This window comes from Ambystoma mexicanum, chromosome 5p (genome assembly GCF_040938575.1).
Source record: "Ambystoma mexicanum isolate Mex_15411 chromosome 5p, UKY_AmexF1_1, whole genome shotgun sequence".
Taxonomy (NCBI): domain Eukaryota; kingdom Metazoa; phylum Chordata; class Amphibia; order Caudata; family Ambystomatidae; genus Ambystoma; species Ambystoma mexicanum.
The window spans coordinates 72,074,452-72,087,677 of record NC_090930.1 but is presented as its reverse complement, the minus strand read 5'-3'; the positions used below and the strand labels follow the sequence as shown (position 1 = coordinate 72,087,677).

Sequence of the window (13,226 nt, the reverse complement as noted above, 5' to 3'; positions counted from 1 at the left end):
TGACTGTGCTCTCCCCTTTGAGAGTGTTCCATGACTGTGCTATCTCCTTGGGGTTGTTCATTGACTGTGCTCTCCCCTTTGAGAGTGTTCTTTGACGGTGCTATCTCCTTGGTGATATTCATTGACTGTGCTCTCCCCTTTGAGAATGTTCATTGACTGTGCTCTCCCCTTTGAGAGTGTTCTTTGACTGTGCTATCTCCTTGGTGATGTTCATTGACTGTGCTATGTACTTGGGGGTGTTCCTTGACAGCACTATCTTTTTGGGGGGTGTTCCTTGATTGTGCTCTCACCTTGGGGATGTTCCTTGACTGTGCTTCCTCCTTGTAGAGTGTTCCCTGATAGAGCTTTGTGCATGCAAAGTGTGGCGAAACTGAAACGTTTTCTTGAGGCTTGTTCCATGACACACTGTCTCCTTGGAGAGTAATCCTTGACTTAAATATCTCTCTCCACTGCCTACTTAGGGAGTATTTCTTGACTGTGCCACCTCTTTGAAGAGTGTACTTTGACAGACTGTGCTATCTCTTTTGAGAGTGTCCCTTGACACGCTGCCTCCTTGGGGACGGGAGGAGCCTTTCACTGTGCTATCTTATTGGGGCGTGTTCCTTGGCCATATGCATACCACCCACTGGCGAGCACTTGGTGGGTTGCGTGCTTCCTACCTCTGTCTCCTAGCACACAAGAGCTTCTCCCCTCTCTTATCTATGCAATTGAGATGCAAAGTCCTCCTGTCGTCACAGAAGCTTGCTCAAATACTCATGTATATATTTATAATAGAGGATTTCTACAGTGCTACATGCTGCTCTTGGGTCACGAGAGAACAGACAATAGTCCACAGCTAACCTGCAGTTCAGTATTGCAAAGATCACCTACCCACATCTACCTGTCTTTGACTCTATCTATGTTTCTATACTCATGTGTTCTTCATCTCTGTCTCTCTGGTTATCTGCCTCTCTCACTCCATGTGTCTTTCTACCCATGTTCTACCTGCTCTTCCCTCTCTCTGCTTCTGTCTCTCTATGCTGATGTATCAGGGTCAGTGCGTTTGTATACACATCCATTAGTGTCTGTCTAGTTGACTCTATCGTTCCAAATGTCCTATATCACATTCAATTACTCATGACATCAGTCCATCAACACAACCATTGACTCTTTCAACTACCTGGTGGTTTGTTGGCCTGTCCATCTGCCTATCCATTCATCTGCCTATCATGTTTTCTATCCTACCCCTCTATAACTTCAACCATCTATCTTTTGTTTTGAACTACCCGTGCCTTCGTCTGGCTGTCTCCTTTGTCTGTCGAACTATTTGACCACCTGTATGCCCGAAGGTCTGTGTCTGCCTGCGTACTCATCTGTCTGTTAAACTAACTATCCATCTGTATTCCCAACGCTTTCTCTCTGCCTGTTTATCCATATGTCTATCTGCCTGCCTGCCAACCCATCAGTCTTACCACCAATAACTCAGCCTGTCACATATCCATATGTCTATTAATCTGTTTGTTTACCTGCCCCACTTTTTCTAATTGTATTTCTCTGTCTTTTTGTCCACCAGTTCAATAGGGAGCCCATCCATTCACACATCCAATCCAAAATCCCTTTAACCCCACCTGGCTGCACACCTGTCCACCAGTCACACTATTCAGTGTCCCCCCCCCTTTCACACCGACCTGATGCTTGTCTGGGTGCTGTTGCCCTTGCAGAGCGGACCTAGTGCCCGCCTTCTCCTTCGGCGAGAACGAGCTGTACCGGCAGGTGGTCTTCGAGGAGGGGTCGTGGATGAGAGCTATCCAGGAGAGGATCCGGAAGCTGGTTGGAGTCGCCCCGTGCTTCTTCTACGGCAGGAGTCTGACCTCTGCGGACTCCAAGGGGTTCCTGCCCTATGCCAGGCCTATCACGACTGTCAGTAAGTCATCTGAAACCTGGTCTACGGAGGGGTGGGCGGTGGGGGCGAGGGGGTCTAAGCTGTTGATATAGATGCCCCATATATACATCTATACATCTCACGCACACACGCACGCTCAGAGCTAGTCAGAGGTCATGCATGTCACATTTGAAATATATTCTGAGCTAATTGTTGATGCTATTGCACAGGTACCTTTGGGCAGCAGAGGTCAGCATTGGGGTCGGGGGCCGGTCCCACTTCAGCTTGGTGCTGCACCTGTACTGGAAGGTTCTGGATCACTGTGATTTTAATGAAAAATGAAATCACGAAAACATTTTTAACGATCCCTAAATATCCAAAAAGAGCCTGTTTTTTAAAATACATTTTGGGGGGTCCCTCCAAGCCACCCGTAAAGATCCGGTATTTTTCGGTATTCATGGTTTGGTTAAAATGTTTTTTGTTATTTTCAATTCGTTAATATCACTGGATACCGAAGGATTTTTACTGGGGAAAACTAGAGCACGGAGGCGACAGGGTGCAGGCCGCAGCCGCCCAGGCGTTGTGAGGAGGCCAGAGAGCTGGAACACCTGATGCATTCCTTCAGAGCTGGGCTACTGCGAGTTAGAAGTGTGACTAGTGGCCGGGGATTCCCTGGCTCATTCTACTGGATCTCAAAGTTCACTGCAGATTGATATAATCCTGCCTGGGGCCAAGACTTGTGGCCAATCAACAATGGATCTATAGGGATGTCCCAGTGCCAGTCTAGGTGGTGTAAACTGAGGTCAGTGTTGGTGTCTGCGCGCAACCACACACGTGCATCCATAGAATATCCTAATGATCAGCCGAATACCGAATAGTTGGACAAGTATTTGAAGGGAGAGGAATAGATTTCTTTCATCGCTAAAGCAACAAACTGGATCAGCACTCTAGAAAAAGTCACCTATACCTTTTTTGTCCCTGTACCCAGACCCATATGCACAGACCTCCTTATCCTGAGACACAATCCTCTCTCCTCATGTAGGAAAGGAAAGGGTATCTCCAGACACGCGAAGCTGGACACAACCCTCCCCCAAAGGAGTGACAGATGTCACAGCCATTTTATCCACACATCCGAATCATCGGCCTGTGGGAATGAGTAGATAGGCTTTACATGGACAAACACTTTAATGTGAGGGTGACTTCATCAAAATGAAATAAGCCCTAAGCACAGTGTGCATTGCATGCTTCGAGCATAGAACCCTTTTTATCAGCAGTCAGGACCCCAGTCAGGAACACATACCGGTGACAATGTGGTCGTTGCCCTTGCCCCTCAGGGTATTTCAAAAGAGTACATAAAGAGTGTAGCAAACTGCTCCCCTTCAATTATAATTTTCCATCAGAAAAAATATGTGACAAGGTTTTGATAATGTGCTCTGCTTATTAAGACAAGTGTAAAACCCTTATTGTGACAGCAATATAAACTGGAAGTGATCTTTAGAAATAAACATTGTAAAAATTGAAAAAGAACCAGTTGACAATGTTAGTTAAATTAGAACATTTTCCTTTTTAATAGCTTCTTTTGCTGAGAATACGCCCATTTTGTCTTTCAAAATGTCCTTCCTTCTTGCAAAGTGTCAAGCTCATATTAAAACGAATGACCTGTTTTTTTTTAACAAAAAGCACCAGGCAGTGCTGCTAAACCTGTGCATTTGTTACAGTATGCACAAGCAACAATACACATAATGAACCTTCAAATACTAAACAACAAATGCATCTGTGGGGCACACATCCTGGCTCTCTGGTCCCTTATAAAGACTGTCAGAACTCCCGCACCAGCGGCATAGCACAAAACGTAGGGGCGCCTTGCAAGCCATGCCGAGGGGACCCCCACCAAGCTCAGCAAGAAAGCATGTGCCACGCAACACTCCATGCTGGCCTGGACCACATTGAATGCACAATGCGAATGATGATCACACGGTGGCAGGGGCACGCCACACACTGCACGAGGTGAAAGATATAAGTATGTGTTTTAATCAAACCTTAAACCTTTCACCATCTGTAGAAACAAGGGGGTTGTGCCCGGCTCCTGAGTCCTGACACCCAACTGTACCAACCAAGTCTGTTTTTGGCCAGAGATATTACGCACAGTAACAATATAATAAGAAAACGTGTTAACTCTGGCTCTGCTAGTATATGCCAGTCTCCCATATACAGACATTCTCTTGTTAGCTTTGGCCATAATACTAGTAGAAATCTACTCCTACAGGAAGAAAGCATGTTATTGCTACTGCTGCAGAAATGTATGTTCAACCCCCGCACCACTATGTAAGAATACCCGCCATGTTGAATTTGCCCTCAATGCCAGTGAAACATGCAATGCTACAGTAAGGAACCATTTCCTTGTTTAGCTGCACACATGCCTCCACCCACGACCCACCATGTTAGAACAGAACCTAGGGCCCTTTGGATAGCGCGCATGCAATGGATGGGAATACAGAATAACTCTGAAACCAAATAATCGAACCAACTCAGAAAGATGGCAAAGTTTAATGTTTTAATATCAATTGTCTAAAACAGGGTGTTTCAACTGACATCAACACACGTTCGCTCGAGCTCTCTGTAAATTTCACATAAAAACACATTTATAAACTAAAAACTTGTCATAAGTGACATCATACTACGTGGCAAACAAGAAAACCTATGATGGGTTGTGATAGGCTCAAAGGGGACATCTAAATATACTTTCTACAAGGGGTGGGATAGTGATTGGATGTCTACTGTCAGGTGGGCAACTTATGCCTCCCTCTAAAACATGTAATCTTTGACACTGTTAGTACACAATATATCATTGTCTCTCAAACTATAAGGCCCTTCATAATATGTCCCTCTATAATTGGTTGGCATGCTCGTGCCATGTCTAGGACATTTGGTTCACTTAGCAGCACGTGAGCTCAAACAGAGTTGCCAGGACTTGACTTTACCTGCCCACCAATTAGCCCATCATCTCTCATCACTGATGCCTTCTGCCACGAAGATTGTCTTTGAACTTGGCCTTGCAGACTATTCTTGTCTGTGAGAATATAAGGGAGTGCAGGCACTCACTATCGTTGTTCTAGAACTCCATACTTGGCTCACGTGACAGGAGACCATGATTTGGTCAATTGTGCAGCATTTAAATGTCTTAAATGAATAAAACTTGGCACACTTGGTGTTCTTTCTTTGCACCTTAACAAGGGATGATTCAGCTTCTAATGTTGACTGCCTTGAAGAATAGATAACCGGCCATGGCTGCTTTCACTTTGACACCAGGCCAAACAGCATCCCCATTCGTATCCATGATCTCAGCTAATTCTTGCTGCAAGACAGTTCTCAGCATTTCCTCTCCATGGGTCCGGGCTTACTAAATTCATGACACCGCTATCCAGCTTCTATACAATGGCGGCTTCGCATGCAGTCTATTCACTACGTAAAGCCAGCTTCTAAGATCATTTAATCTGATTGCGTTACAGCATCTGTACAGTTATTGAACGGCTTGCATTTTCTGCAGTGCGTCACACAAATGCAATCTTCTTTTCGCACATGAAAGTTTACTCGACTCTTAACTTCGTCATCAGTTTCTATAAGGTCCATGCATTCTCTTTAGCCAGTATTCTTAGTGTGCCACGCTTGTCTTTTGTGACGTCACCAGCTCCTCTTTCACACGTTTTCGTATTCCTTCAGGGAGTTCCTCCCTCAGATTGTCGTCTCTTCGGGAATACATCTGGTAGGGTTTTATCAGTGGATACCTTCCTTCGAATATTTGCCGCAGTATGGTCACAACAGCATGGCACAATCTCAGGCTTCCAACATACAGGAGGTAGGGGAGCGGGAATTCCTGCACAAGCGTGCAGCTGCTCCTCTACAGAACACTCATCATGTTGACTTTGCCCTTAATGTCAGTAAATATGCAACATCAAAGTAAGAAAACATTTACTTGCTGACTACACAAGTGACTCCCCCATCCCCATGTAAGAACACACATCACGTTGGCGTTGGCTCTTATGTCCAGGGGTGTATCGAAATTTGGCTTTGAATAAGTATTTGGCCGAATTCTGGCGGGAAATTAGATATTCGGCTTCGGCAAAATGCTTCATTAATTTTCACTCTAAGCCAAATATTTCCCCTACAAAATACATGATGTACTGCTTTGACTGCAGTGCCTGGAATCATTCAGTCATGTCTTGTTTATCCTTTGAAAGTTTGCTGTCACTTGTTTGATTGAGTACAGGCCGAGCGTGAAAGTGCAAACAAAGGCCCTTATTCACAGAGCGTTTTACAACGAGTTTTGCCATTATAAAAAGCTTCTGTGGATTAGACCCAAAGTCTCAGCCCTTCATGTGCTGGGCAGACAGACTTTAATCTGGTGGCTTGTTGGGGAGGTGTAAGCAGCAGCAACACTCTCAATATTTTGAATGTGCAATGAGATGTCTCTGGTCTCCTCTGTAATTTGCAGTTGAAAACCATTGAGCTGGAACAATAATTTACAGACTCACTATTGGAAAATGTTATTTTCTTTAGGGGCTTATTGATCTGCTGATGCCCTCTGCGAGTAATCTGAAAGTTACAGGTTCCAATTCCCAAACCGAGTAATATAACTAAGTGGATTAATATAACTGCTGCAGAGATCCTAGGAAGTTCCAAACCTGGTGATAAATATATCTGGAAGAAGTGTGCCTGCAGCAAAGAACTTAATTCAGCCTGCAGGCCAGGGTTATGAAGCGAGGAAAATAGCTCAGTGGGATGTGTACCCGCTGCAGAGTTGCACTTGTAATATCGAAACATAGGTTCCGACTCCTGCTCTCCAACTTGTTCGTGTTGCCAAAATGAATCCCTTTGAATTGGGTAAAGTGAAAGATGTTACTGAAGAATGTGGCTATCCAATAGATTGAGTGAGTTACAAAAAATATTTACTAACCAAACTGCCCCAATATGTGGCAGCAGAAATATCCCTCCCTACATTAGGGGGATATTTGTGCAATAAAGATGAGGAGATACAAGTTTACAATTTAGAAACATTGGACCAAATGGATGTACAAGTGAAGCAAATTAGTAAAATGAACATGCACACACCAGTTAAACATCTGAAAATCAGCACTGTCCCTACCCGGTAGGATCACATGGGAACCATGGAGGACTCAGTGTTCCCTTTATATTTTTAGCTAGTGTCTTTTATGATGCCCCAAAACACCACAACCATAACTCATCCAAAAAATACTATTCATTAATAAAACAAATACCTTTTTCAAATGGCTCATCTCCTCTTAGCACCAAAGGTAGAACGCATGGCTTTAGCATCCCAAAGGTTTGTGTTCGGAAGCACTTCAGCAGTCATAAGGGAGCACATTGCTGTAATCACTCCTTTTGTGTTTTACTGTCTTGCTGGAGCCAGAAGGCTAAAGATGGGCAGCCCCAAAAGTGACATTTTAAAGTACAAGTAGAGACACCCCAGTCTCCCCTCACATTGATTGCATACATGCATAATATACATGTAGGCTTGTCTTTGTTACTTGTTCCCTGCCCAACCTTATAAATGCACAAAAATACTAAAAATATTATCCCCTATAAATGCACAAAAATAAAATCTGTGCTGTTATTTTCTAATAATGTATTCCTTTCATGGTTTACACAAGCATCTTCCATAGACAGCAAGGAAAAGAAATGCAATTAAGAATGCATATACATGTTTTCATGTGTTTTTTTGTTTGTTTACAAAGTGGTTTTCTTGTTTACATAACTGTATTTATTAAAAAGGCAACTGTTTGGCTCCACATTCGGCTCCGGCCGAATACTTGTCCAACTATTCGGTATTCAGCCGACAACTTAAACCTACTATTCGGTACAGCCCTTCATATGACAGTAAAAATACCATGCTACCGAAAGAAAAAGTCCAGTCTGCCTTTCCCATCACACCATAAAACCGCCACCCCACATCCTCCTCCATGTAATAGTATTGATCAAGCTGGCTTTGCCCAACAATATTCGTAAAGCATGTAAAAAATAACCCAGCCTCACACGCACACTCTCAATACCATTTCACCCACCAGTCACTCACCCCGTTACGACTGCCACATTTTTTAATCAAAGGGGGCGTAAACCTTTCTCACAAATATGCCAGAGGGACAGAACATAGCCAGGGAGCCTGAAACAATCAAAAGAGATTCAGCCACCCCTCCTCCCCTCAAGAACATTGTTGATGCCCATGTTCTGTGAGAAATTGGGTAAGAAGCCAGAGAGTTTGCAATTGCTTTTGTAGGGTAACTCATGTCAAAAATCCAATGGATGCAATTCACCAATGCACAGAAGCGTTTCCCAGGGCATTTTCTTGATGCTTTGCCCAAAATATATGCCAGTATAAAAACATGTTCAAGCTGACTCATGCTTGCTTTGTGCATAATGCCAGCAATGCTACTGTAAGAAAACATGTCCAGACTGACTGTGCCAAAATGCAAGTCTAGCCACATAATAACACTTATCACGTTTACTCTCCATAGACACTCAGAAGAAAATGCTATGCCAAAGTTAGAAATAGCTAGACTAGCAGCATTAAAATGCCAGTCATGCCAATATAAACCCAATAACTATTACCATGCCACAGTAAGAAATGGTTAGGCTGGCTGTACTAAAATGCCCATCTAGCCATATAAGAAGATGTATCATGCTCACTTTATCATAGATGCCATGAGTGCTGTAATGGATGAATGGAATGTAAGACAATAAATACGAGTTGCCATTGTGACTTTGATACGTCTGAGGATTTATTGCATTTTACAGGGTTTTTTCACTCTATTTTTCCTTGAGACAGAAAACAATTGTCCTGCTTTTTAGGGGCACCTATTTTAGCCAATATAGACCAGAATCAATGCATCTCTAGAAGCTTAATGATAAATTAGTTTATCATTCTCTGGCGATAATGCAGACCAGCATTACTGCATCTCCAGGTGCTTGATGCTGAAATAGTATGTCACACTGTGGGCCTGATTCACAGAAGCGTTTTATAATGACGCAATCCCATAGGAAAATGCTCTGTGAATCAGGCCCTGTGGAGGGAATGCAGAGTTCCCTTAATGCATCTCCAGGTGCTTAATAATGAAATAGTATGTCACTCTGTGGAGGGAATGCACAGTGTCCTTAATGCATCTCCAGGTGCTTAATAATGAATTAGTATGTCACTCTGTGGAGGGAATGCACAGTGTCCTTAATGCATCTCCAGGTGCTTAATCATGAAATAGTATGTCACATTGTGGAGGGAATGCACAGTGTCCTTAATGCATCTCCAGGTGCTTAATAATGAATTAGTATGTCACTCTGTGGAGGGAATGCAAAATGTCCTTAATGCATCTCCAGGTGCTTAATCATGAAATAGTATGTCACATTGTGGAGGGAATGCACATTGTCCTTAATGCATCTCCAGGTGCTTAATAATGAATTAGTATGTCACTCTGTGGAGATAATGCAAAGTGTTGTTAATGCATCTCCAGCTGCTTAATAATGAATTAGTATGTCACTCTGTGGAGGGAATGCAAAGTGTTCTTAATGCATCTCCAGGTGCTTAATGATGAATTAGTTTGTCACTCTGTGGAGGGAATGCACAGTGTCCTTAATGCATCTCCAGGTGCTTAATAATGAATTAGTATGTCACTCTGTGGAGGGAATGCACAGTGTCCTTAATGCATCTCCAGGTGCTTAATCATGAAATAGTATGTCACATTGTGGAGGGAATGCACAGTGTCCTTAATGCATCTCCAGGTGCTTAATAATGAATTAGAATGTCACTCTGTGGAGGGAATGCAAAGTGTCCTTAATGCATCTCCAGGTGCTTAATCATGAAATAGTATGTCACATTGTGGAGGGAATGCACATTGTCCTTAATGCATCTCCAGGTGCTTAATAATGAATTAGTATGTCACTCTGTGGAGGGAATGCAAAGTGTCCTTAATGCATCTCCAGGTGCTTAATCATGAAATAGTATGTCACATTGTGGAGGGAATGCACATTGTCCTTAATGCATCTCCAGGTGCTTAATAATGAATTAGTATGTCACTCTGTGGAGATAATGCAATGTGTTGTTAATGCATCTCCAGCTGCTTAATAATGAATTAGTATGTCACTCTGTGGAGGGAATGCAAAGTGTTCTTAATGCATCTCCAGGTGCTTAATGATGAATTAGTTTGTCACTCTGTGGAGGGAATGCACAGTGTCCTTAATGCATCTCCAGGTGCTTAATAATGAATTAGTATGTCACTCTGTGGAGGGAATGCACAGTGTCCTTAATGCATCTCCAGGTGCTTAATCATGAAATAGTATGTCACATTGTGGAGGGAATGCACAGTGTCCTTAATGCATCTCCAGGTGCTTAATAATGAATTAGAATGTCACTCTGTGGAGGGAATGCAAAGTGTCCTTAATGCATCTCCAGGTGCTTAATCATGAAATAGTATGTCACATTGTGGAGGGAATGCACATTGTCCTTAATGCATCTCCAGGTGCTTAATAATGAATTAGTATGTCACTCTGTGGAGATAATGCAAAGTGTCGTTAATGCATCTCCAGCTGCTTAATAATGAATTAGTATGTCACTCTGTGGAGGGAATGCAAAGTGTTCTTAATGCATCTCCAGGTGCTTAATGCATCTCCAGGTGCTTAATCATGAAATAGTATGTCACACTGTGGAGGGAATGCAGCGTGTCCTTAATGCATCTCCGGGTGCTTAATAATGAATTAGTATGTCACTCTGTGGAGATAATGCAAAGTGTCGTTAATGCATCTCCAGCTGCTTAATAATGAATTAGTATGTCACTCTGTGGAGGGAATGCAAAGTGTTCTTAATGCATCTCCAGGTGCTTAATGCATCTCCAGGTGCTTAATAATGAATGAGTATGTCGCACCCTGCCTTCGACACAGTCAACCATACCATCCTGCTCAACCGACTCCGTGACAACCTGGGTATCACCGATCAGGTTCTGCCTGGCTGACCTCTTTCCCCTCTGATCGACCCTCCCAGATCCACAGGGGTCTAATGTTATAATGTGGGTTGCACGCCACTGTTAAGGAGCTTTGTATGGGTGCATGTTCAATGCGGCAGATGGCTGGAACGTTAGTGGGTCATCAGTTCTAAATATGATGCAGCACTCTGTTTATGATGGACTTCTTTACTTTCCATTAAAGTTCTATTGGGTCAGTTGTTGGTTAGCTCTCCCAGGTAGTGCTGTGCTGGCGTTGCTGCGGGTCTTTGTATATAGACATTATCTTAATAAAAGCATTCAAGCTTTCATGGCTGCGTGGAGTACTACCAACTTAACACTAACCTCTCACCCTGGCTTTTCAACCAATACCTGGCAACCCTAGCATTGCCATTTTCTGTTCAAATTTCCAGATCCATGCTGACGCCACTCAACTCATTTTCAGGCTGCCCTCATCCACCTCCTCTTTCTCTCACCTCTAATTGCCTAACTGACATTCAAGATTGGTGTGCCGCCAACGATCTTTGTCTGAATGCCAGCAAGACGGTGATCCTCCTCATCGGCACAAATTCACCATCCTTTCCCCTCACTCTCTGGCCAGCCTCCCTTGGCTGCCCTCCTACCCCCACCTGTGAGGCTAAGAACCTCAGGGTCATCTTCGACTCCACACTTTCCTTCTCCGCCCACATCTCAGATGTTTCAAAAAAGTCTAACTTCCTACTGCACCTCCTCAGAGGTATTCTACCTTTCCTCTCGTTTCTCCTTCCCCCAGAAGCTCACTGTCTCCCAAGCTCTGGTTCTCTCTAGGTTGGACTATTGTAACAGCCTCTTTCTAAATCTACTTGCCTCTACTCTCCGCCCTCTGCAACTAATCCAGAACAGGACTGCAAGAGTTGTCCTTGGCCTCAAGCCCTGGGATCGTATCTCTCCAGCTCTGAAATCTCTTAATTGGCTTCCAGTGGATGCAAGGATTAAATTCAAAACCCTCTGCATTGTCCACAAGGCTTTCTGGGGTCTGGGTCTAAAATACTTTCAGCTATCCCTCCGCAAATACCTCCCCTCTCGAGCTTTTCGCTCTTTTACCTCTAACTCCCTCAGGGTCATTCGTTTTTCAAAGAATCGAGCTGGGGGTAGATCTCTGTCTTCGGCTGGGGCCTCCCTCTGGAACAGCCTCCCTGCCACTCCGAAACTTGAGGTGAACCATCTCTGGAAACACCTCAAGGCCTTCCTCTTTGCTTCTGCCTTTGCCCCCCTCTCCCTTTCTGATCTGTTATCTCTCTGTACTGTGGACCTGGCCACTCTCTGTCCTCCGGGCCCAGTTACTTTCTCACCCTGCCTCCTTCCTGCACTGCCTCCGGGCCAACCCTTGCACTGGGGTCTGTAACTGTACCCCTAAAGTCCCTCCTTTTTTCTTCCTGCAATTATCAGACTGCCCTGTATATTGCCTTAAACCCAGCACTTGCCACTTGCTGGCTGTACTACCACTGCTTGTTGCCTTTGTTATTTATTTATTTATAATTATTGATCTGATTCTCCTTTGCTCCGCACTTTCCACTTCTCCCCCCTTCCATGCACTTTTCCCCTCCCTCTCTCCCATGCACTTGCATGTTCTCAATGTCACTGGGCCTAGTAAGATTGTTGTTTTGTTATTCCCCTGTTCCCCTCCCTTGTCGCACTCTGAAACACTTGTGTATGAGCACAATATAAATAAAATATCAATTCAATACAGAGCATCCTTAATGCATCTCCAGGTGGTAATGATGAATTAGTATGTCACATTGTGGAGGGAATGCGGAGCATCCTTAATGCATCTCCTGGTGCTTAATTATGAATTAGTATGTCACTCTGTGGAGGGAATGCAAAGTGTCCTTAATGCATCTCCAGGTGCTTAATGATGAATTAGTTTGTCACACCATAGAGGGAATGCAGAGCAGCCTCAATGCATCTCCAGGTGCTTAATGATGAATTAGTTTGTCACACCATAGAGGGAATGCAGAGCATCCTCAATGCATCTCCAGGTGCTTAATGATGAATTAGTGTGTCACACCATAGAGGGAATGCAGAGCAGCCTCAATGCATCTCCAGGTGCTTAATGATGAATTAGTGTGTCACACCATAGAGGGAATGCAGAGCAGCCTCAATGCATCTCCAGGTGCTTAATGATGAATTAGTATGTCACTCTGTGGAGGGAATGCAGAGCATCCTCAATGCATCTCCAGGTGCTTAATGATGAATTAGTTTGTCACACCATAGAGGGAATGCAGAGCAGCCTCAATGCATCTCCAGGTGCTTAATGATGAATTAGTGTGTCACACCATAGAGGGAATGCAGAGCAGCCTCAATGCATCTCCAGGTGCTTAATGATG

The 13,226-nt window shown here is 43.9% G+C and overlaps 1 protein-coding gene across 1 annotated transcript in view; it reads left to right on the top strand.

Annotated features, from left to right (window-relative positions):
- The window catches only part of LOC138481621 (diacylglycerol O-acyltransferase 2-like), a 262,094-nt gene that overhangs the window by 222,761 nt on the left and 26,107 nt on the right, over positions 1-13,226 (top strand). Inside the window, exon 7 of the mRNA XM_069613810.1 lies at positions 1,701-1,903. Within this exon, the coding sequence (XP_069469911.1) occupies positions 1,701-1,903 (203 nt within the window). The remainder of the gene's footprint in view (positions 1-1,700; positions 1,904-13,226) is intronic.